Raw genomic sequence first — 23,423 nt, forward strand, 5'->3', positions numbered from 1 at the left:
GGACCATCTCTTCCTTATACAGTCTGTGGGTTTTTTTTTCAGCTCACAAATCTGCTGTATTGTATGGTTTCCAAAAACTTTGAACAAAGCGAAAGAGTCATATGGGCTACTGTTGTGATGTTTTTTCTTGTCATTTTTTGGAGCTTAAAGGGATATTTCACCCAAAAATTTAATTATCCCATAATTTACTCACCCTCAAGCCATCCTATATGACTTTCTTCTTTCAGCAAAACACAATCGGAGTTATATTAAAAAAAAATCCTGCCTCTTTCAAGCTTTATAATGGGAGTGAATGGTGCCATTTTTTGAAGCCCAAAAAAGCGCATCCATCCATCATAATATTAATCCGTACGGCTCCAGGGGGTTAATAAAGGCCTTCTGAAGCGAAGCGATGCATTTTTGTAAGAAAAATATCCATAATTACAACTTTATAAACTGTAATCACTAGCTTCTGTTAACGGCTTGAGAGAGAGAGAGTCAAGTTCCGGCGTATGGCTTCGAACCTAGGCGTAGCGTAAGCTTAGGTGAAGAGTAGACATCTCTCGTGGTTCAAACAAATAGGGCTGGGCAACAAACTCAAGCTCCTCTGATATTTCTCTTTAAAAATTCTCATTTTAGAATTCTAATTCGTCACCGGTGTTTTGTTTTGCTCTATCCTCTGCGCTTTTGCGTTCGTCAGTATGTCTTGTGTCGGGTTTGAGGTCACTGTTCGATCGGAACTAAACTCGCATATGGTTGTTACCGGAAGCCAGTTATTATAGTTTATAAAGTTATAAATATGGATTTTTTTTCTTACAAAACCGCATAGCTTCACTTCAGAAGGCCTTTATTAACCCCCTGGAGCGTATGGATTACTTTTATGATGGATGGATGTGCTTTTTTTGGGCTTCAAAAAAAAACATTGACTCCCATTATAAAGCTGAGAAGAGCCAGAATATTTTTTAATATAACTCTGATTGTGTTTGGCTGAAATAAGAAAGCCATATACACATAGGATGGCTTGAGGGTGAGTAAATTATGGGATATTTTTCATTTTTGGGTGAACTCTCTCTTTAACGACACTTTGATGACCAAATATTTGTTTTAGATTGAACTAGCTCTATTAAAGCATGAATTGTTTTTTTTCATTTTACAGATTATTGGTGTTTCGATACACTAGGACACTAGGCTAATTCATCAATGAGCTGTGATAATAGGCCTGCAAATGTGTACGTTAACGCTCAAATGTAAGGGGCAACAAACAACTACACAGCGCCCACACAAAGGCACATCCACATACAGTCGCAACAGACAATAAAACGCACACATACAAGCTCTGTGTCTAAATAATAGTTGTGTTGTCTGGATGTTGCGTTAATCACAGTCCTCTTTTCAGAGGTGTCGTAAACTGAGGATGAGCTTGGCTGGGGATCACTTAATTCTAGCGTCTCCGTGCAAACAGTCAGTTAGTGCTAATGTGCGACTTTGCTCTGGGCATAAATGAGAGCTCAGCATCCCTCCAGGTTATATCCAGTGGTCTGAGCAAAGCCTTGTTCTGTATTGTATGTACACACATCTATTGATCTCTGGTTGATCTTTCATATTGATTCAATGCACTCTGCTTGTTCTGACCTGCCTGGTTGGGGTGATTTGACATGGGCATGAGAATCCCAACAACAAAAAAAGATCAGGCCAGTGCAGTATATTAGTAGAGACTGATAAAATATCAATAGATGTCACTCTCAAGAATGTATCAAAAAGGTCCCTTTTAGATCATGACTAGGGTTGGGAACCAAGAGCCAGTTGTAATTAAAGGGTTAGTTCACTCTAAAATGAAAATTCTGCCATTAATTACTCACCCTCATGTCGTTCCAAACCTGTAAGACCTTTGTTCATCTTCGGAACACAAATTAAGATATTTTTGATGAAATCCGAGAGCTTTGTGACCTCTGACCTGACTGCAACATTATTACCACTTTCAAGGCCCAGAAAGGTAGTAAAGACATAGGCTGCATCCGAAATCACGTACTGTTGAGTAGGTACTACATTTGAATTTAAATTGACTTCACAGACTATTTTAAGAGGATACGGGAGAGGATTTGTGAATGGAGTTGAACACGCATTCGTACTATATAGAACATACTTTTTCAAAAGTTAAAAAGTACGTTCTATATAGTATGAATGCGTGTAGTATGAACATCTGCCATATTGTTACTGTCACATGACCTACCAGCATCAGTTACGTCGCTTCAACTCCATTCACAAATCCTCTCCCATGGCCTCATGGGATAGTAAAGTGTCCATCGTATGCGCACGTCAGAATTTCGCTGGAAGTAGTAAGTCATCCGGGTACTTTTCGCCTACTGTTACTACATACTACTCTGTTCGCATACTTTTTTCCGCGTACTATATAGTAGAGAAGTATTCGATTTCGGACGCAGCTATTGTTAAAATAGTCCATGTGACTACAGTGGTTCAACCTTAATGTTATGAAGCGTCGAGAATACTTTTTTTGCGCAAAAAACAAACAAAAATAACGACTTTATTCAGCAATTTCTTGTCTTTTTTCTTGTATTCTTATTTGTTTTTTGCGCACAAAAAGTATTCTCGTCACTTCATAACATTAAGGTTGAACCACTGTAGTCACATGGACTATTTTAACGATGTCTTTACTACCTTTCTGGGACTTGAAAGTGGTAAAAACGTTGCAGTCTATCAGAGGCTAAAAAGCGCACAGATTTAATCAAAAATATCTTAATTTGTGTTTCGAAGATAAACAAAGGCCTTACGTGTTTGGAACGACATGAGGGTGAGTAATTAATGACAAAATTTTCCTTTTTGGGTGAACTAACCCCTTTAAGAACAGGGTCTATTAAAGAAGCAAATTATTTTCATGACATTCACTTCCGGTAATGGTTCTCGCACTGCATACTAAAATACCCTGCATTTCTATTCAGCATAAAACATACAGCGTGATCAATTAAGTTTTATTGCTGAGTGTATGGCTCTTGTGAACTGGTTCTTTTTAGCGAATCAGTAACATACACCATGACCAGTGAAATCCGATCACCAAACTAATGTCTATGAGCCGATTCTTTAAGTATATAAAAAACAAACTCTCAAGCCTTTGACTCTTATGAACTGGTTCTTTTAGTGAATCAAAAACAAAAAGCTTGACCAGTGAGGTTCAATTCTTAAGCGAATGACTCTTCTGAACGGTTCTTTTTAGTGAAGCACAAATACTTATGAATCAGTTGGAGCGGTTTCTCAGTCAAGCAATCTTTAAATGCTCAATCTCTTTAAAGGTTTAGTTCACCCAAAAATGAAAATTCTGTCATTTATTACTCACGCTCATGCCGTTCCAGAACCGTAAGAGCTTCGTTAATCTTCGAAACGCAAATTGAGATATTTTTGTTTAAATCTGATGGCTCCGTGAGGCCTACATAGGGAGCAATGACATTTCCTCTCTCAACTGATTCATTACGCTCCGAATCTTCCTGAAGCAGTGTTTTGAAATCGGCCATCACTAAATAAGTCGTTATTTTGTTTTTTTTTGGCGCATCAAAAATATTCTCGTCGCTTTATAATATTAATATTGAACCACTGTACTCACATGAACTGATTTAAATATGTTTTTAGTACCTTTATGGATCTTGAGAGAGGAAATGTCTTTGCTTCCTATGTAGGCCTCACGGAGCCATCGGATTTAAACAAAAATATCTTAATTTGTTTTCCGAAGGGTGTAAAACGGCACGAGGGTGAGTAATGACAGAATTTTCATTTTTGGGTGAACTAACCCTTTAAGTTCTGATAAGCTGCCAATGTTTTTATCATTCATCAGCTTGAAAAAATTGTTCTGAAAGTGATTCCAATGTTCCATTGTTCCTAAATGTCATTATTGTAGTTATTTTTGTTACTTTGTAGTTATGGTTATCGTCCTTGGTGTGACCAACCCTTAACTGTTTTATGTTGTTCTTTAGACCTAAATCTGTGTCTTTTATGATGTGTAAACTAAGATACAGTTTATGAGTTTTATCAGTGGTGTTTTAGAAGGATAAAGGAGTGAATGAAGTATGTTACCACATTTGTGTTCTTTGTTGATTTGAACAAAGAACAAACATGAAATGATCCCAGCATTTGGCAACACAATTGTATTTCTTTTTTCTTTCTTAAATTCAAAAGAAGAATGAATGTAATTGAATGTTAAAGAACCAGAATCATTAGAAGGAGTCGGAATGCAAATTTTATTTAACATTTTTTTACAAATCCTTCCTCATGACCTTTGATCTTTTCTGCCATGGAGACTATACCACCAATAGCAGTTGAGAGCAGTTTTTGGTACCTAGAGGTGGGAGAGAGTGTCTTGTTTCCATAAACAGATCCAATCAATGAGTCTTACACACACAGGAAAGAGACTCTCTTTAGATATGAAGGGCAGTTGAGCTATTTTCAGTGGCACCTCAAGCTACGCAGACCAGAATAACTCAGGCACTGCAGCGTCCTTGTATTCTATAAAATTACCCACGTTCCTACCTGCCTGACCCACGTCCCACTAGGCTCTTTTGTGTGTTAAGACCAATTCAGAGCATGAATTTTCATTGCTGTTTACAGACTGATGATATCAGAGGCTTCCCAAGCTGCACTGGTCACAGATGTTTCACTCGGATAAATGAAATATATTTCTGTCTGTTCCACTGCCTGAGCGCATTTATATACACATAAATCTTGAGATATTGAAAAGAAAATGGGAGCAATAAAGTATCGTGACTCCAACCTGCTTTGTGTAAGTTTGTCCCTTTTGCCGTTATCAGCTCACCCTTCTGATGAGAGGTGACAGACGCTGTGCTTCTATCTTTACCCTCCTCTATTTATAGTGATCCTCTCATCAGCCAAATGTATTCCTCCTTTCTCAGGATTCTGACTCATCCCATCATTCAATACATTTAACCATATTAAAGGATAACCAACACAGGTCGAAAAAAGGAATAAGTAGTGTGTGTGTGTGTGTGTGTGTGTGTGTGTGTGTGTGAGCGCGCGTTTTTGTGATTTATGAGGACACAAATTTGTATAATGACATGGGTATTACACTGGTATTACGACGTAAACATGAAATATGAGGACATTTCATGAATATTTAAAATAGCTTTAAAAACATACTAATAAAATGTTTTATTAAAAATTTAAAAATGCAGAATGTTTTCTGTGATGGGTAGGTTTAGGGGTAGGGGTGTAGCAGTGTAGGGGGATAGAATGTACAGTTTGTACAGTATAAAAACCATTACACCTATAAAATGTCCTCACTTTGATAGTAAAACAAACCTGTGTGTGTGTTTTTGTTTGTTTGTGTGTGTGTGTGTGTGTGTGTGTGTGTGTGTGTGTGTGTGTGTGTGTGTGTGTGTGTGTGTATATGCCTGTGGAGTGGAAACGTTTTTGTCGGGTGCAGCATGTCAGTTGTTCAGGATTTACTGTCTGAAAATAGCAGGTGGGACTGAGCCATGGATTAACAGACACAGATACACACCTTATAGGTGAGACAAAACAATGGAAGCATGTGAAAAAGTTTAGTTGTAGATTAAATATAAAAAATAGTTGCGCTTTATTTTACAGTATGTGCACTTACTGTACGTGTACTTACAGTGTACTTACCTAAGAAAGTACTGGGTAATATAAGGTAGCTACATATGTTAGGGTTAGGTTTAGGGGTTGGTTCAGGGTTAGTACCCAGTTATTTCCCAGTTAATGTCATTACTATAAAAAGTACATAGTATATACATGGGGAACAGGACTGTAAAATAAAGTGCTACCTAAAAAATATTTATACACTACTGTTTGAAAGTTTGGGGTCAGTAAGATTTTTGGTTGCGCTTTATTTTACAGTAAGTGTACTTACACTATTCTTACCTAAGAAAGTACTGGGTAATATAAGGTAAAACATGGGTTAAGGTTAGGTTAAGGGCTAGTTTCAGGGTTAGTACCTTGTTATTACTCAGTTATTACTATTAGAAGTACATAGCATGTACATGGGGAACAGGACTGTAAAATAAAGTGCTACCAGATTTTTTTTTTTAAAGAAATTCATACTTTTATTCAGCAAAGATGCCTTAAATTGAACAAAACTGACAGTAAGGCATTTATAATGTTGCAAAAGATTTCTATTTCAAAAAATGCTGTTCTTTTGAACTTTGTTCAGTCCTGAAAGAATTTCCACAAAAATATTAAACAGCACTACTGTTTTCAACATTGACAATGTTTATTAAGCACTGAATTAGCATATTAGAGTGGTTTCTGAAGGATCATGTGACACTGAAGACTGGAGTAATGATGTTGAAAATACATTACCTTTTAAAATACAAAAAAAAAAAAAAAAAAATTACAATTTAAAATTCTATTTCACAATATCACTGTTTTTGCTGTATTTTATGATCAAATAAATTCAGCCTTGGTGAACATAAGAGACTTCTTTCATACACATGAAAAAATTGTACCCAGATCTGTCGTGTTGTATAATGACAGTAGTAACCTAAATGTAAAAAAAAAAAAAAAAAAAAAAGGTGAAATGACCCAAATAAATATCCAATATAGACCAATATGTATCCATTATCGAGTGGTACTGATAAATTAAAAAAACCTCAGATAACCGATATGCTACTTATATATTGTGTATCCCTAGTCTTTTTCCAACTCCAAGGCTAGACACTCTGAAAACACTAGTCAGGAATACACTTAATAAACACATAAAAACACACACACTACAGTGGTGCGCGTTCATAGCAATAAGAAAAAGACCAAATATTGCTACAGCTGTCCTCTAACAAACCCTTTAACCCCATTTCTGTCCATCTCCTTCCTGATTGGCTGTCTCCATCCACTTCCTGTTCGTCCTACACTTGAACTTTCTCCCAGGGTTCATGTGTTCACCGCTCAGTGAGTGTCAGCCTTTGGCTGCTTACCATGTAAATGTATGCAGGGCTGCTAGGAGAGCTAAAATCGGCTATTTTTATATTTTTCTCTCTCTTTTCCTTAATGAGTTTCTGTATCTGAGGCTTTAGTGCACTAAATGTTCTCTATCTATTAGTTTTCTTCCAGGTTGTCTCCTTCTTTCTACAACTTTCAAATCTGTCTATCTGTATGTTGAGCAGAGGGGATCTTCTGCGGTCGCTGTGTGTGTTTGTTCAGCGGGGCGGCCCAGGCTCTGAGATGGTTTAGATTGCAGGGGTTGCCATGGAAACGAGCCTGTGCGCTCACACTTATAGATGGATGGAGTGGGTGAGAGGTCTGAGAGCAGGGGAGAAAGAAAGCGAGATGGAGAGAAGGGTGAAAGAGTGGACAAGGTCAAAATCTGAACAATGACATTGCTGTTGCGAAGAGTTTTCGCATTAGTTAGCGTAACCTGCACACAGATGTTTGTCATTCAAATGCGGCTCGGGGTGTGTGGCATTGTGAAAACTCACAGAGTCTTAAGCATATGCATTTTGTGAAGTGTTCCATAATATCTGTTCTAAGTGTTGGAGCTCTGAAAGACTCACTGGTGATCTTAATGTATTTCCCTTCATGTGATCAAGGACCCTCAACGGAATAATCTGCACTCATTTAGATTTAGAAAGCAAGTGAGATAGAGAGTCATGTGACAGATGGCTAGTTAGATAACATCTCAGATCACTACGCCACTGTGGCTCAGTAATACTGTAGGACTGTGATATCATCTGGCAAGCTTACTAGAGACAGACATGACAGCTTGACAACACTCTTGTGACAACTACATGACTGAAGGAATCTTTCATATCCATCCAATCCATCCCATCCCATCCCATCCAATGCATCCTATTCCATCCATCCCATTCCATCCATCCATCCATCAGTCCATCCATCCTAGTGAAAGTACACCTTTCAAAAGTTTGCAGTCAGTTTCAATGTTGATAATATATAACATAACAGTTGTCCTGCTTCATATTTTTGTGAAAACTTGTGATACGTCTTTTTCAGGATTCCTAGATGGATAGAAAGTTCAAAAGAATAGCATTTATTTAAAATGGAAATCTTTTATAACATTATAAAAACTACTACTACTAATAACTACTATGTACTTGCATAAAAAAATAAGTACAATGTACTTATTGTGTTCATATTATATTGCAAAACACTTCTGCTGCTACTGAGGTGGGATACGGGTAAGGTTAGGGACAGGTTTGGTGGTATGGCTAGGTTTAAGGGTGGGTTAAGGTGAAAGGGATGGGTCAACAGTGTAATTATATATGTAATTACCTAAATTACTTACAGATGTAATTACATGCAGGTATTTTTAAAATATAAGTACAATGTAAAACATGTATGTACACAATAAATGCACTGTATCAAATTATTAATTTAAATGTAAGTACTTAGTAGTCAAGGCCACCTAATATAAAGTGTGACCAAGTCTTTACTGTCATTTTTGATCAATTTAAGGCATCCTTAGTCAATAAAAGTATTAATCTTTTTCAAAAAGTAAACAAACAAAAACATACTGACTTCAAACTTTTGAATGGTAGTGCATTCTGTACTCCTTATTTAATTGGATGTGCTCTTTGTGAACGCTGCAACCACTGGTTATGAAAATTACACATGACTTAAGGTCTAAGCATTTCTAAGCATATTTATTTTGCCGCCCATATTAAAAGGCTGCTGTATTCACACAGCAGGAGAGTAGCTGCGAGTACAGTTGCAGCGCTGAGTCTATTTTTGCCGTCCGTTGTGCGCTGAACTCAGTGGAAATAATTGAAAATACACTGTTAACCTATTCATGAACACAGTCTTTTACTATATATGCTTTTATGAAGCAACATAAAGTACTGGAGTAAACTACTCACACTCAATACAGGTTAAATGCACATCGACAAGCACAAAGAGTGGTTTCTCTTCAGTTAATCTGACTGAGTCCAGATGATTTTATAACAGATTATAGCTTTTGCAATTTGGGGTTTGAGTTCCATTCTGTGTTGATTAATTACTATATATTTGGTTCACCATCTCATGTAAATTAGATTTTGCAATGATCAATTTGTAATAACACTAAATGACCATGATCTCATGTATTTCTTTTAATAACTGCTATAAATCATACATGAAATGCATGTTACCTAATAGCCTAAAAAGCTTGAGTCTCTTAACACTCCTGTTGAAAAGACCAGCATTACCAACATACAGTATGTTGTGTTTTGAATGCTGGTCTGCAACATGGGCTGCTGGTATGCTGTTGTATAGACTTCTGAACTAGTTTAACCATGCTGTAAAACCGAACAGTAAAATTAACTAAATGAAATGAGTTCATTCACTCAAATATTACTTAAACCAAAAAATAGAAAGAAAGAAAAAAACAAAAAACAAAAACGCACATCACTTGAACTTGCTGAATCACTTAATAGCTTTATAATATGCAACGTTTCGTACTATATATTTATAGGTACTATATATTTCTTTACTCAGATATTACTGAAAATTCATTATACTTAATAGAAAAAAATACACAAACTCAACTAATTTGATTAAGCTGAACTTAAACTGAATGAGTTGCAACAGATTTCTAGTTTCCAGCATGTTTTCATCAGACTGAATAAGAAAAGTAAATGTTGATTTAAGTGTTATTTTGTGTTTTTGCATGATATTAATATAGGGAGAGATGGGTTAGTGTCTAATATTCTGATTTATAGGGGGTTTTGTTATTTTGCAATTTGATTACCATTGTGGTAAAGAGTAGAGCCTGTTATTAGGTCAAGGATTTGCTGCAAAACTTCAAGACTCTTTATGTTTTATGTTGTGTACATGCAAGTGTATAGTGATAGTATCTTTCATAGTTACATTAGCACATACAAGTGTGTTATTGTTAGCAAGCAGTTAACTGCGAAAGATTTGAGTTAATATGATGTTTATACATTCAAATTGTATGAATAAGCTTGGACAAAATTGTAATTAACATGTTTGTGTAGTACAAAATCAAAATTGATGTTGACTACCTCAGTTTTTTTAGTTTTGCCAACTTATTAGGGTTTACATTGCAGCAAACTTCCCTTGGTCATCCAATTTCTACAGAAAGACTTAGCTCAACAGGTTATGGTGGCCCACCAGCTAGACTAGCACCAAACCATCACTAACCAGTTTTTACCAGCATGCTCTTTTCCGCAGGGTGCTATCAGTCTGAACTATTTCTCCAGCTCTAAACTCTTTAAACTTTATCTGGGATGATGAAGTTTAAGGTTGCCACTCATCTGCCACTCATTGATTAATCTGAAGTTATGGAACCGACTGTCATTGAGTTATAAGCAGATTTGCAATCTCTCTCTCTCTCTATCCCTCTCTTTTTCTGATTGATGCCATTTTAATTGGTCCCATGCTGTGCTCTGGCTGGATTGGAGAGTGCTTGTGGGTGGCGTGTCTGGGGCTGAAGTGGCATTGGCGTGGGTGGAGGCTGCCCCGAGCTTCTCTTGGCTGTCTGACCGTGGGCGAATACAGCCGTTTGGCTCAAACTCTCATCAGCTCAGCCTTCCACAAACCAATCAGCAGAATAGTGGCCGAAATATACACGAATTAAAAGAGTGGAACAGAGAAGTGTAGATGGATGAGTATAGTGCGGATGGAAAGGAGAGACCGTGGTTTAGTGGAGCGCACGTGCACGTCGTCCCTGATCACCATGGACACAGTCACTAGGGAACGTGCTCATGCATTCTCACCTGCTGCATGTCATCAGACTTGAATGAGAGAGATAATGATTGTAAAGGTGTATGTATACTGTTCACCTTCATCACACTTTGTTTCTCTTTTGCATGTTTCTGATCTGAAGTTTATCTCTTTATTTGTTAGCATTAACTAAATAGTGTGTGTGTAGGTGTGTGTTTGTGTGTGTGTGTGTGTGTGTGTGTGTGTGTGTGTGTGTGTGTGTGTGTGTGTGTGTGTGTGTGGTTCAGGCATTCCATACAATATGGGGACAAAATGTCCCCACAAAGATGGCAATATCTGAACTCCTTGTCCTTGTGGGGACATTTTTTGGTCCCCATGAGGAAAACAGCTTGTAAATCATACTAAATTATGTTTTTTGAAAATGTAAAAATGCAGAAAGTTTAAATTTCTGTGATGGGTAAATTTAGTGGATAGAATATACAGCATAAAAATTATTGTCTGTGGAAAGTCCCCAAATAAAAATAAAGAAAATAAGAACAAACTACAAGCAATAGCACAAATAAATACAATAGAGCAAAAATACAAATAAATAAACAGTTTTTTCAAGTTTTTCAGGTAGTTTTTCAGGGTCTAACAGTAGTTTTTGGGTACAGAAATAATAATTCAGTATGAATTAAATAATGATTTATCCTTATTAAAGTTAAAAAAGTTATTCAGTCAAGAGCAGTGAGTGATTTCTTTGTCTTTTGTTGTTTGATTTACATTAAAAACACAGACAGCAGCAGGAATATTCAAATTGCTGTCACTTAAGACTAATGCACTGATCCAATATACTGATACTGTACACATTCGTTGTCTTACTTGACTGTTTCTGTATGGCTCTGTGATCAGTAGTAAATGCTTCTCCGTCTGAAAGCCAGAGGGCGCTCTTGTGCAGAAACTCAAAATATGCTCTGCTGCAGTAGAAGATAACACGCATCATATCGCTGTAGCTGAATAAACAGAAAATTTAAACGTTTTAATTGATTAAACATGACTAATAAACACACGACTGCCTTATTCTGTGTAAGAAGCCACATCATCTCACAGGACGCTCAACTGTCATTATGAAGTGAGTTTGGAGTAAAAACACATTATTAAATGTTGTCTTTTGTTGGACAAGATGTTAATAAATGCTTCTCATGTCTGGAAAGATGTTTGACGCGTGCTGCTTTTTCAAATGTTAAGCGACTCAAACTCGCAGTGCTTTCAGATGGATTAGCATTTGGAGCCATACTTCATTGACAAGCTGCGCATAAAAAAAAATAATCGCAGCCTTTGCGATTTCATATTCGCACTAAGAATCGTGTTTAATCGATAATCGTGTTTAAGTTCAATTTTATTTTTCGTATCGTGCGATAAATCGTGCAGCCCTATCTCAAAGCACATAACATTAACAATAATGAACATATACAACTTAAAGAGCACTGATCTGTATCACCTGACTGCTGCAGATTAATTTCAGTGTTGATAGTGTTCCCATTGAAACGCATAAAATCGAGTCACAAATCGTTTAGAGTATAATGTCACAGGTTTCTATCTCTTCCAAATTACGGTAGTTATGGCGTGAATGCAGCATAAACTCATAAGGAACTGTAAAGCGTGGCTGCTGTTTTGGTTGCGGTGTTTGTGACTGATGTCTGTCTAACTCTGCATAGCATGAAACGCGCTGATGACGTATGATGTCTACACAAACAGGATGCGCGAGGGTATGTAAAAACATGCGTTGACAGACAGGTAGGACGTCCTATCTTATCCCTCAGACCAAGGTTTATGGTCGTACAACTTCTAAAGATGATATAAATACATATAAGTACATTTAGGCCATTTAAATTAGTGATTGCTAACGGGATGTAAAGAGTCTTTCAACCAGCATAACAAAAAATGTTTTTGAAGCAAATCACCTACCCTGCCTTTAAAAGGATACAGTTTTGTGACGACTGCCAGCATGATGTTCTAACAATTATGAATAAAATTGTTTTGTTTTTTTTAACTATAAAATAACATTTCTATTAAAATAGCTATCTGTCATTTTGTCCACCATTTTGGGTGAACTTTTTCACTGAGCTTGCCACTGACTATTCTAGGTTTGTCTTCTGTGAAAAATACAGTATGTGTGATGCCGCCTTACCCTATTTTGGTCAAAATCTCTCTAAGAAAGCATAATTTTGCACCATAACTGCCTTCATGTTGGGCCTATGATGCCTTAAAATGCTTTCTAATTAGTCAGCACACTAGGTTTTAAAACAGAGCTATCGATTTCCTCCCTGCCTCATGTTCATGTCAAATTAAATATGGTGACTGCTCCGACTGGATCTATAAAGCGAATACAGAGAGCATGAACTCCACTGGTATCATGTCTTCCCCTTTCAGTGTGTCTGTGTGTGGTACACTAAGGTGAACTGTGTTGTGCTGGGAGGTATAGGTGTGTTCTGGTTAAGCCCTGCTTTTTGAGCAGATGGATAATGTATTATGTAAGCACATCTATCCCACTAATGGCCCTTTTAGCTGCCACGCTGTTCTCCTGAGCAGCTGCCCGCTCCAGAAGACAGGACGCTCTCTGATATCAGACAACACACGCACTCAACTTGCCCCAGGAGCACCCTGACATGAGACAGAACGCAGATACACACACGCTTACCGAACGTCCCCCTGGAACCTTGCAGTGGTAATTGTACTGAGCCTAGTCACACTATGGGGGCTGTGTGCCACCCTATGGGGATTCTTAGCTGTAATCACACCTCTGCAGCAGCTCCTCTTACAGACAGCATTAAAATAATGCAGCCCACACATACGCTGCTGTACTGAAAGACAAAAAGTGTGGGAGGAGTTGGATGGCAAGTTTATTGGAACCAAACAAGAGGGAGAAATTACTCTCCTCCAAGGAAACCACACTCTCTCTTTCTCATTGACGGACACAGGGCACATCATTGGCACCGCCACAACACACGTAATGATGTGAATGTAATTTCACAGTTGTTTGTCTGATGAAGGAATGCTGTCCCCCTCAAAGGCATCACCTGACTGCTGGAATGCATGGAGCCGTGGCGGTGGGTCACATGGTTGGTCAGGTGGTCCTTGGCCGCCAGTTTCTCTCATGATCAACACACATATACACAATTACTGCAGCCCTCAAAGGGGCAAAGTGAGGGGAAGAGTTGCTTGAGAATCAATGATGTGTTTGTTCACTTTCTCCGCTGGCTGGGTTAACTTTAGATCATGAGGCTTCTGTTTGGTGGTGAGCAGCGTTCTAGTGTGTGGATATGTATGTGATTTATCTTTAATGGAGAGCGTAAAGTGATCTGAAATGGATAATGCTTGTTTTCACACAGCTTTCCTCAAACACTTCCCCTGTCTGGTAGCCAGTTTTACTATGTCATGCTGCGACGTATGAAAAAATAGCATAGACAGTGGAAAATAATTTAATTTCGATTAAAAATGTAATTCAATAAAAGTCTCTGCTCACCAAACCTGCATTTATTTGACCAAAAATACAATAAAAGCAGTAATATTGTGAAATGATTATGATTTAAAATAATGGTTGTATGTTTTTTTATATATATATTTAACTTATTGTCAATATGTAATTTTTTTTCTCTGATAGAAAGCAGCCATTACTTTGTGTTTGTGTCACATGATCCTTCAGAAATCATTCTAATATGCTTATTTGGTTATCAAGCAACATTTCTTATTTTATCAATACGGGAAACCGGTTATCGATAACCGATAATTCTTTATATTTGAAAGCCAATAGCCGATATATTGGCCGATAAACCTAAATCTTATTGGGCCGATAACAATAACATTAAAAATTAACATATATCGGCCGATACCGATATGGTGGCCGATATATCATGCATCCCTGCTCAAAAGCACAGCATTTATTTGAAATAGAAATCATTAGTAACAATATAAATGTCTTTATTGTCACTTTTAGCAGTTTTTGTGTTTAAAAATTTTAAAGACTCTCCATTTTTATTGTTCGTTTGTTTGTTTCAGTTATTTTTATAATCCATTCAAATGTAATATAAAAGGGGACCTAAATTGTGCAATATTCTGATGAATGTGTGATGAGTGATAAAAACTAAATATCAAATATCAAAAATCCAACATTCAGCTAACTTATTTTTTCAATGTCATTTTATCTTGCAGCTGCATCATCCAATGAAAATGAGGAGAGAGTGTTCCGTGAGCGGATGCGTCCACGGAAACGGCAGGGGGCGGTTCGGAGGCGTGTCCATCAGGTTAATGGACACAAGTTCATGGCCACCTACCTGAGACAGCCCACCTACTGCTCCCACTGCCGAGATTTCATCTGGTAAGATGCTTATCAATCCTCACTGTATAGGCAGACCTTTATATCAATCACAATAGCTACTATTATAAAGGACTACCTTTATTATAAGATCCCTTTCAGACATATAAAAGGTTTATGTACTTTTCAAAGGCGAAACCTGATGCTAATCACAGGCTCTCTTCCTCCTGATTACAACAAAAGAGTTTTTGTAATGAATATTAATATTGATAGCAAATTAGAGCCACTGTCCTTTGTACTAGTGCGGAGGGCCTAGACTACAGGGATGCATTTATAGATTAGACAGATGTTTATTTTTTTCTCTGTAAACAGTACCTCCCTTCAGTAATAACTGTTCAGTCTAACTATTTGCATACCTGGTGAATAGTGCATCTGTGTGGCTCTACACAATGCTGCTTGTTGCCGCTGACAGAATCAGCTTTAGAGATATGTGTTGTAGCATAATGCACCCTCTGCTGGTCAGAAACAGAACTGCTCAATCCTGCTGCGTGATGGAATTGTTTTAACACATTTATTTCTCTGGATCTGCAGGGGTGTGTTGGGGAAACAGGGGTATCAGTGTCAGGGTGAGTAAGACGCTCTTCTCTTATGTACGGTAATAATAATATCAATTATAATATTTCCTGGTTTGATTAATCTTTATCTTTAAATATCTGAAAAAATTGGTAACACTTTACAATAAGGTCCCATTACTTAACAACATTAATTAACATTAAATAACAGCAAGAAAACATTTGTTACAGTATTTATTAATCTTTGTTAATGTTAGGTAATAAAAATACCTTATTGTAAAGTGTTGCCGAAGTAAACTTTTCGCCTATTCCTCAAATCTCTCAGTGTGTACCTGCGTGGTCCATAAGAGATGCCATGAGCTCATTATAACAAAATGTGCTGGCTTGAAGAAACAGGAAGACACTCCTGAAGAGGTCAGTTCTACATCCTTACTTTCTCTCAAAGGACCGAGCTATGTTTGAGTCAGAGTATTAGTTTTTGCAGTATGTATACTGCAGATAATTTTATGACCTACTGCAGTACATTTACCAAAATGTTGACAATTATCACAAAAGAAAATACAGCAAGCCAAGGAATACGGTTTCCTAGAATACAATACGGCTAACTTGACCTTCCTTTTACAGTGTGACATAAAATCAGCCACAATTCTTCTGCATTTCTTGTAATTTTTACAAATTATTTTGTTTCAGTGCAACTTATTTATTTCTTAGGTAATAGCACCACACATAACATAATAAGATAAATATATTGTAGCAAGGTCATGATGACTGTTTTAAATGTTAAAGAATGATGCATAATGTGTAATGATACACATACTATTTCATAAAAATTGTAGGCAGCATACTGTACAGTGCGCTAGTATTCCAAACACATCCCATGCAGTGCTATTTTAGTATTATTTTTATACTATTATAGTATTTACTATTATATAAATTATTTATATTTTCATTTTATTTTTATATTTTGAGTTTTCATATTAATTTTAGTTTAAGTTCTAGTAATTTTATGTTTTTAATTGATTTTTTTTTGCAGTTTTAAATTGTAGGGCTTTAGCTTAAACTTATTTTATTTAAGTTAGTTGCTAAGGTATCTATTATTTATATTTTATTTCAGCTTTATATATATTAACAAAAATAATTTTTAGGGTTTATTATTAATAGGGTAACACTTTACAATAAGGTTTCATTTGTTAACATAAACAAACATTGGACGATACTTCTGCAGCATTTATTAATCTTAATTAATCTTAATGCTAATCTCAAAACAATTATTAATACATTATTAAAATCAAACATTGTATCTGTTAACATTAATTAACACTAACATGAATATATATGAACATTTTTATTAAAGGCACAATATGTAAGATTATGTAATTACTTGCATGATCCCAAACGTTTCCAACAATGTTGAAATCCCAAGAAATCAGGAACTTTAACCAGGACCATGTCATTTCATCGCCTGTCAATGACGTCATATCCTCGTCATATCCTCGATTTCAAGTTTTACTAAAACCATGGAAACTCCAACGGTGCTTAAATATATTATGTGTTTTATTAGACAGGTGTGCAACTGTTTGGATACATTTATCAACAGAAAACAAATCATTGTTTTATAGCTCAACACGGTTAGTCTAATTGTTTGAATCGCTTGTTTTCTTGATTTACCACGAGTACTATGTTTTTACCATGCCTCAGAGACAACACTATTTTGTCAAGTGGCTTACATAGCATAATTGGAGAGAGCTTTCTCCATCATACAATATATTTTAAAATTAATTGCATGTCATTTAGCAACACAAGTCAATAAAAGCTCCCGCGGCTCTCGGCCCGCCCTGCTTCATGCCACAGTAACGCTGATAAAACTTGAATACATTAGCTCACCCATAAACATGATTTCTGCCCAAGTCTGTTGGATTGCTTTCCATTGGCTGTAGAGGTGAAGACAACAACTCCCATGATTCCACACTCATTCACGGCGTCATCAAGCTACTCCTTTGTTTTGAATAAACAACCTTTAGTGGCGAAAATTACATATTGTGTTTTAACTAACATTAACAAAATTTTAAAAAAATGCTGTCAAAATGTGTTGCTCACTGTTATGTAAGTTAATACATTAACTAATATTAACAAATGAGACCTTATTGTAAAATGTTACCATTAATAGTTTTATATTTAGTTGTAGTTTTAGTTAACAATAACAACACTGAGCCCATGTACCTAAAACTACTGTAACCTGCACAGGATTTCCTTAGCAGAGAGATCAGTTGAATTGTGGGTATCGTGGCATGAATGATGTTTTGTTTTTACAGGTTGGCTCCCAGCGCTTCAGTGTAAACATTCCACACATGTTCAGCATTCACAATTACAAAGTCCCCACCTTCTGCGACCACTGCGGCTCCTTACTTTGGGGACTGATGCGGCAAGGCCTGCAGTGCAAAGGCAAGCGTTGTAGATACCAGTGATGAATAATAACATCTGTTTTTGCTGCCATATATTCATTTGTCTTCCTGTCTGTTTTCAGCCTGTAAAATGAATGTCCATCGGCGTTGTGAAAGTAATGTAGCTCCTAGCTGTGGTGTCGATGCCAGAAAAATTGCTAAAGTGCTTTCTGATCTCGGGGTGACACCAGACAAAATCTCCAACAGTACCCAACGCAGGAAAAAGGTGAGTGGTATTAAATAACTGCAGAATGAGGGGTGGCCAGATGTACCATGGGTCGATGCAAAAACAAAATGATGACGCATTATAAGCAGGGGAAAAAAATAAATAAAAGTATGACCACTTTAAATAATGATACAGTAAAATGGTTCCAGTGATGATTGTGATGTAAAGGATTAGGCAAGAAAGGCATTAAAATATTAAAAACCATTAGTATTGACATTAAAAATGTTTTCTCTTCAGTTGACTCCAGGGCAGGACCCTCAGCAAACCACAACAGAAGCCCCCTCATCAGAGGAGTCTGACCGATGCAAATCAGCTCCAGCTTCACCCTGCGACCAGGGTACAGAATTACACAAACTCTCACTTTCTTGCACACACTCTGCAAACTTAGGGTAGGTTTACACAACAACGTTGTACTAAAAATGAAAAGGTTTTTCCTTAGCGTTTTTCACATACAGATGACAACATTGTCAAAACGATCCCTGTTCTCACGGATCCGCCGAAACGACTAAAAACGCTGTATTCTGCATGCCAGGCCAGTAGTTGGCGAGGTCACTTTGTAAAGAAACCCTACACACCTAAAGACTGAACACATTTGAATGCATGACGTTACAGTTTTCACAAATATGCATTTTTGTAGTTTACACAGAGACGATAATGGTATCATATTCAAAAACTTGCTCTTTGAAACCCTTTTTTTTTTTTAAAGTTTGCATTTTCAAGCCCCCAAACACCATTGTTGTGTAATTGAACGCCCAAAACTCATAAAAGGTTTCTGTTTTTAGTTGAAAACGGTGTCGTGTAACAGCCCTTAGTCTTTCACTATTACACATTTATCATTTATTTGCATAATTAAAGGGATAGTTCACCCAAATATGAATATTTTAGGAATGTGCGGGATTCCCTTTTCAATTATTTCAATTATTTTCGGATTACAATGAATGGAGACTGGAGCTTTCAAGCTTCAAAAATGACTTAAAAGCACAGTAAAAGTCTTTAAAATGGTCCATTTGACTCTGTGTGAGAAACAAACCAAATGGACAATCTTTATAATTTTATCCAGTACCAGAAGTTACATTCATTTAAAGTGCCCCTATTATGTTTTTTTTCTGATATTACCCTTCATGTAGTGTGTAAAATACAGTAGCTGTTTGTAAATGTAAAAGGTCTGTAAAGTTTTTAAAGATCAAAGTGCACAAAGTTATAGTCTCCCAAAAGAAAACCAATTCTGAGCTGCCTGAAATGAGTCGTAAGTAATTCCAGCTTTACTTCCTGCACAAACCTATGAAGGTTTGTAACAAATTTGCATACTGGCAGCATATGGTCTTTATTGGCTGCCTGCGAACAACGTCTACTTTGCCCCGCCCTCAAACACTGTAGATGTAGCTGAGCCTGGAAGAGTTTTGGTTAGTGTTGTTGAGAAGATGCTGTTTTCTGCACTGCAAAAGCAAATCCACTTTGCTTGCATTTCCAAAGCATGAGGACTCCAGTTAATAAGTAAATTAATAAGTTAGAACCGACGCCATCATTACTGTTTGTATCACTGTGTATGTATACACATGCTAAGAAAGCCTCTGGAACTGAAATCTAAAGTCTTTGGCTGAAATTCAGATATGGTAATGGGGGTTTTGTTTCTGACACATGCTATAAGCAGTAGGCCAATCACAACAGACTGGGCCATCTGACCAATCAGAGCAGAGGAAGATCTCAGAAAAGTGGGGTTTAGAGAGAACAAGTCCTTGATTGAACTGTTTCAGACACTGTGAGAAAAGAGGTGATGATGCAATATATATTATGAGAAAATTAAAGGTTTTTTGACCTTGAATGCATGTAAACCTATTGTAGGAGACCTCAAAACAAAATTAGGAGAACAATAGTGGCACTTGGAAATGTTTCCTTTTGTGTTTTATGGAACAAAGAAATTCATGCAGGTTTAGAGTGTGAGTAAATGATGACAGAATTGTCATTTTTGAAAGTCTAATGTTGTATTTGTCTATCTGTAGCAGAGCTTGCAGAACTGGAGAGTATCCGCAAGGCCCTGTCATTTGGCCAGGAGCACAAGTCTTCCTCCTCTTCCTCGTGCAGCGCCGTTCAGAGCACAGCGACCGAGGGCCGGGAGAATGGAGATCTCAAGACCGTACAGACGAAGAGGATGAGTCTCACGGACTTCTTGTTCATCAAAGTGCTGGGCAAAGGCAGCTTCGGCAAAGTGAGGGTCACGAATCTGTACTTTTCAGTTTTAGTGTATGAAAACAAATCAACATCTTCAAATTGCCCTCTCCGTGCTGTAGGTGATGCTGGCTGAGCTGAAAGGCACAGATGAAGTTTACGCTGTGAAAGTTCTGAAAAAAGACGTCATCCTTCAAGATGATGATGTGGACTGCACTTTGACAGAGAAACGCATTCTGGCCCTGGCTAGAAAACATCCCTATCTGACTCAGCTTTTCTGCTGCTTCCAGACGAAGGTAAAACAGTCAATATATCAAAACCTGATTCTCTCTAATCCAGACATTTCAAGTCATTTCTTTCTTCTGATCAGATTAAACACTTTAGTACTTCAGTCTTCCTCATGTCACCTTCATGCTGTTCCAAACCCAATATTCATTTCTTTCTACTGTGAAACAAACAGTGAGATTTTAGACTTTATGTCCACCCTTCTGTTGTCCATAGAATGAAAGTGGATGGATTTATATTGTCAATCTCCAAAATAGAGCTTTATACAATGATTCATTGGAGCTTCATATGACTTGTATGCTACATTCCATGCCATACAATAGCTGTATGTGAGAAACAAATGGTCAGCTATTCCTTTTTAAAAATATCAAGAAGACTACAAAAAGATTGAACTAACAATAAATAATTGCTTTTATTAGTTTAGGTTAATGTTAATTTGTAAATACACTATGGTTGAAACGTTTGAGGTCAGTGAATGTTTTTGAAAGAAGTCTCTTCTGCTCACCAAGGCTGCATTTATTTGATCAAAAATACAGTAAAACAGTAATATTGTGAAATATTATTACAGTTTGCATCAACTTTTTTATTTTAATATTTCTATTTTAATTTCTTTGATAGCAAAAACTCAATTTTCAGCAGCCATTACTCAAATTTTTCGGTGTTACATGACCCATCAGAAATCATTCTAATATGCTGATATCTTTGTGGAAAGATTTTTCAATGAATAGAAAGTTCAAAAGAACAGCATTTATTTCAAATAGAAATCTTTTGTAACAATGTAAATGCCTTTGCTATCTCTTTTTATCAATATAATGCATCCTTGCTAAATAAAATTTTTAAACAGTAGTGTATACTAATAAAGTTTTAACATTTCAAGTTCATAACACCTAATGCATTAAACTAATGATCACGAATTGAACCATATTGTAAAGTTATATGGAAATATCATGTGAAAAATCTCAATCTATACTTAGAGTCCAGCAGATGGCAGAGCCAGACAGGATTGATCAGAACTTAGAATAACAGAAGTCGTCCAGGAGGTGGCAGTGTGACCTCTTTCTGATACTCCTGTATCACAATGTGGTTTGAGGTGACAGTCTGTTGAGTTGTTTGAAGCTATATAAAAAGAGAGAGAGAGAGGTCAGATGGGGTTTTGAAACTTTTAACAAGTTTAGCAATTAAAAGTGGTTTAGCATAAAATACAAGTTTTATTTTCTAAGTTAAAAAAACAGCAGTCAGTGTGAGTTTAAAATAGCTGAAAAATAGCCGTCCAGTAAGTTCACTTCAAATGCTGTTAACTACTTTTTATTTTGTTTAATAACCAGGGGTGCCCAAACTTCTGCACACGATTGTATTTGCAGATAGGGAAGATTAGATGAAGTGGTACTAGTTCTATCAATGAACTGTGCTCATTAAAGACTCTAACATCCTTTTCACAAGTGCTTTTATCACTCTCATCATCTGTCTCTTTACCCTGTCCTTCTCTATTTTGCACTTTCACTTCTTTCCGTCTCTTGTTCAGCTTCCCCTCCCATGCCCCAGTTACACTCACAGTGATATCTAGTGTCCTCATTTCTCTTTTTCACTCTTTGACTACCGCCCACAGTATCTCCCCTCTCATTCGCCCACATGAGAACACAGGACACACACTGACGGAGGGCAACAAAGCAAGAGACGCAAAGAAAGAAGGGTTGGAGGCGGTAGTGGTGCGGGAAAGGGGCCGAAAGAAGAAGGAAGAGATGATTTGGGGGGAGAGAGGAGTCGTGTACTCTTTTTGAACTGCTGCCTCTGGTTTTAATCAGCTTTGGGATCACAGCCATATTCTTATCGACTGTAATTACGCTGCAGAAATGTAAATAACATTACACAACTGTTTCTGATGAGGCCTGTTGGGACCATGGGCAGACATGCTCCTGCAGATAGAAAATAGCCAAAAGAAGGGGCCCTGTAGAAAGAGCGTGAGGAGGATTATGGAACATGTAAAGTCTGAATGATTGCCTGGGAAAAACAGAGAGACTGAAAGGAGGGGCAGAGAGTTAGCTCATGATGGAGAGTTCTCTGTGACTTTTATTATATTATATTATATTATATTATTAAAAATTTAACAAGTTTTAAAAGGATTCTATCCTGCCAATTATTAATAAATATGAATAATGACTATTATATTATATTATATTATTATAAACTTACTGTAAATTAATAGTTCTATCCCAGTTTACTCACCTATAAATTTACATATAATAAATTATATTGCCTAAGGTGAGGATATGACATGACATAGCTAAAACTTAACGCTATGTCAGTGATGATGTGACTGAGTATTCTTAGATTCATTTTGATTAATCATTTTGCAAACTTCCCAACACCTAGAGATAGTTTACAGCTATAACTTTTAATGACAAGTGAGTAAGAAGAATTAGACTGGATGGTGAAACTGGCTCTGTCTTGACTTGACTTGTCATGGTTATGGACAGTGTGTGACATGAGTGTGTTCTTCATTGCCATCTGAGGACAGATACAGATGAGGTCATTATCACAGCTCACTGCTCACTATCTCTAGCACTGGCGCAACCCAGAAGCCCTCATGTGCTTTCCTCCGCTACTGTGAAGCAATCTAGACTCAAGTGAGTTCAGTGAAACTGTGTCTGATGATTTAGAAGTTTCAGAACATGTAGTCTTGCTTTGTGTGTCTAACACGTCTTCTAAGCCTATGAGTTGTGAAACTGCAGACACTTTTAAATACAGATGCAAGCAATTACTGAGATGAAGACCCAAGATTGCGTTACTTTTAATGCTTTTAATTCTCTCTT

At 36.9% G+C, this 23,423-nt stretch overlaps 1 protein-coding gene across 2 annotated transcripts in view; it reads left to right on the forward strand.

Annotated features, from left to right (window-relative positions):
• LOC127523910 (protein kinase C epsilon type-like) overlaps positions 1-23,423 on the forward strand; it is a 66,832-nt gene that overhangs the window by 19,051 nt on the left and 24,358 nt on the right. The window contains exons 3-10 of one of the 2 annotated variants that reach the window (XM_051915080.1): positions 14,821-14,986; positions 15,515-15,549; positions 15,821-15,909; positions 17,808-17,937; positions 18,020-18,162; positions 18,400-18,499; positions 20,166-20,368; positions 20,451-20,624. In XM_051915080.1, coding sequence (XP_051771040.1) covers positions 14,821-14,986; positions 15,515-15,549; positions 15,821-15,909; positions 17,808-17,937; positions 18,020-18,162; positions 18,400-18,499; positions 20,166-20,368; positions 20,451-20,624 — 1,040 coding nt within the window. Of the gene's footprint in view, positions 1-14,820; positions 14,987-15,514; positions 15,550-15,820; positions 15,910-17,807; positions 17,938-18,019; positions 18,163-18,399; positions 18,500-20,162; positions 20,369-20,450; positions 20,625-23,423 lie in introns of both variants that reach the window. The other variant, XM_051915079.1, reaches the window with a different exon arrangement.

Source organism: Ctenopharyngodon idella, chromosome 12 (assembly GCF_019924925.1).
Source record: "Ctenopharyngodon idella isolate HZGC_01 chromosome 12, HZGC01, whole genome shotgun sequence".
Classification (NCBI taxonomy): Eukaryota; Metazoa; Chordata; class Actinopteri; order Cypriniformes; family Xenocyprididae; genus Ctenopharyngodon; species Ctenopharyngodon idella.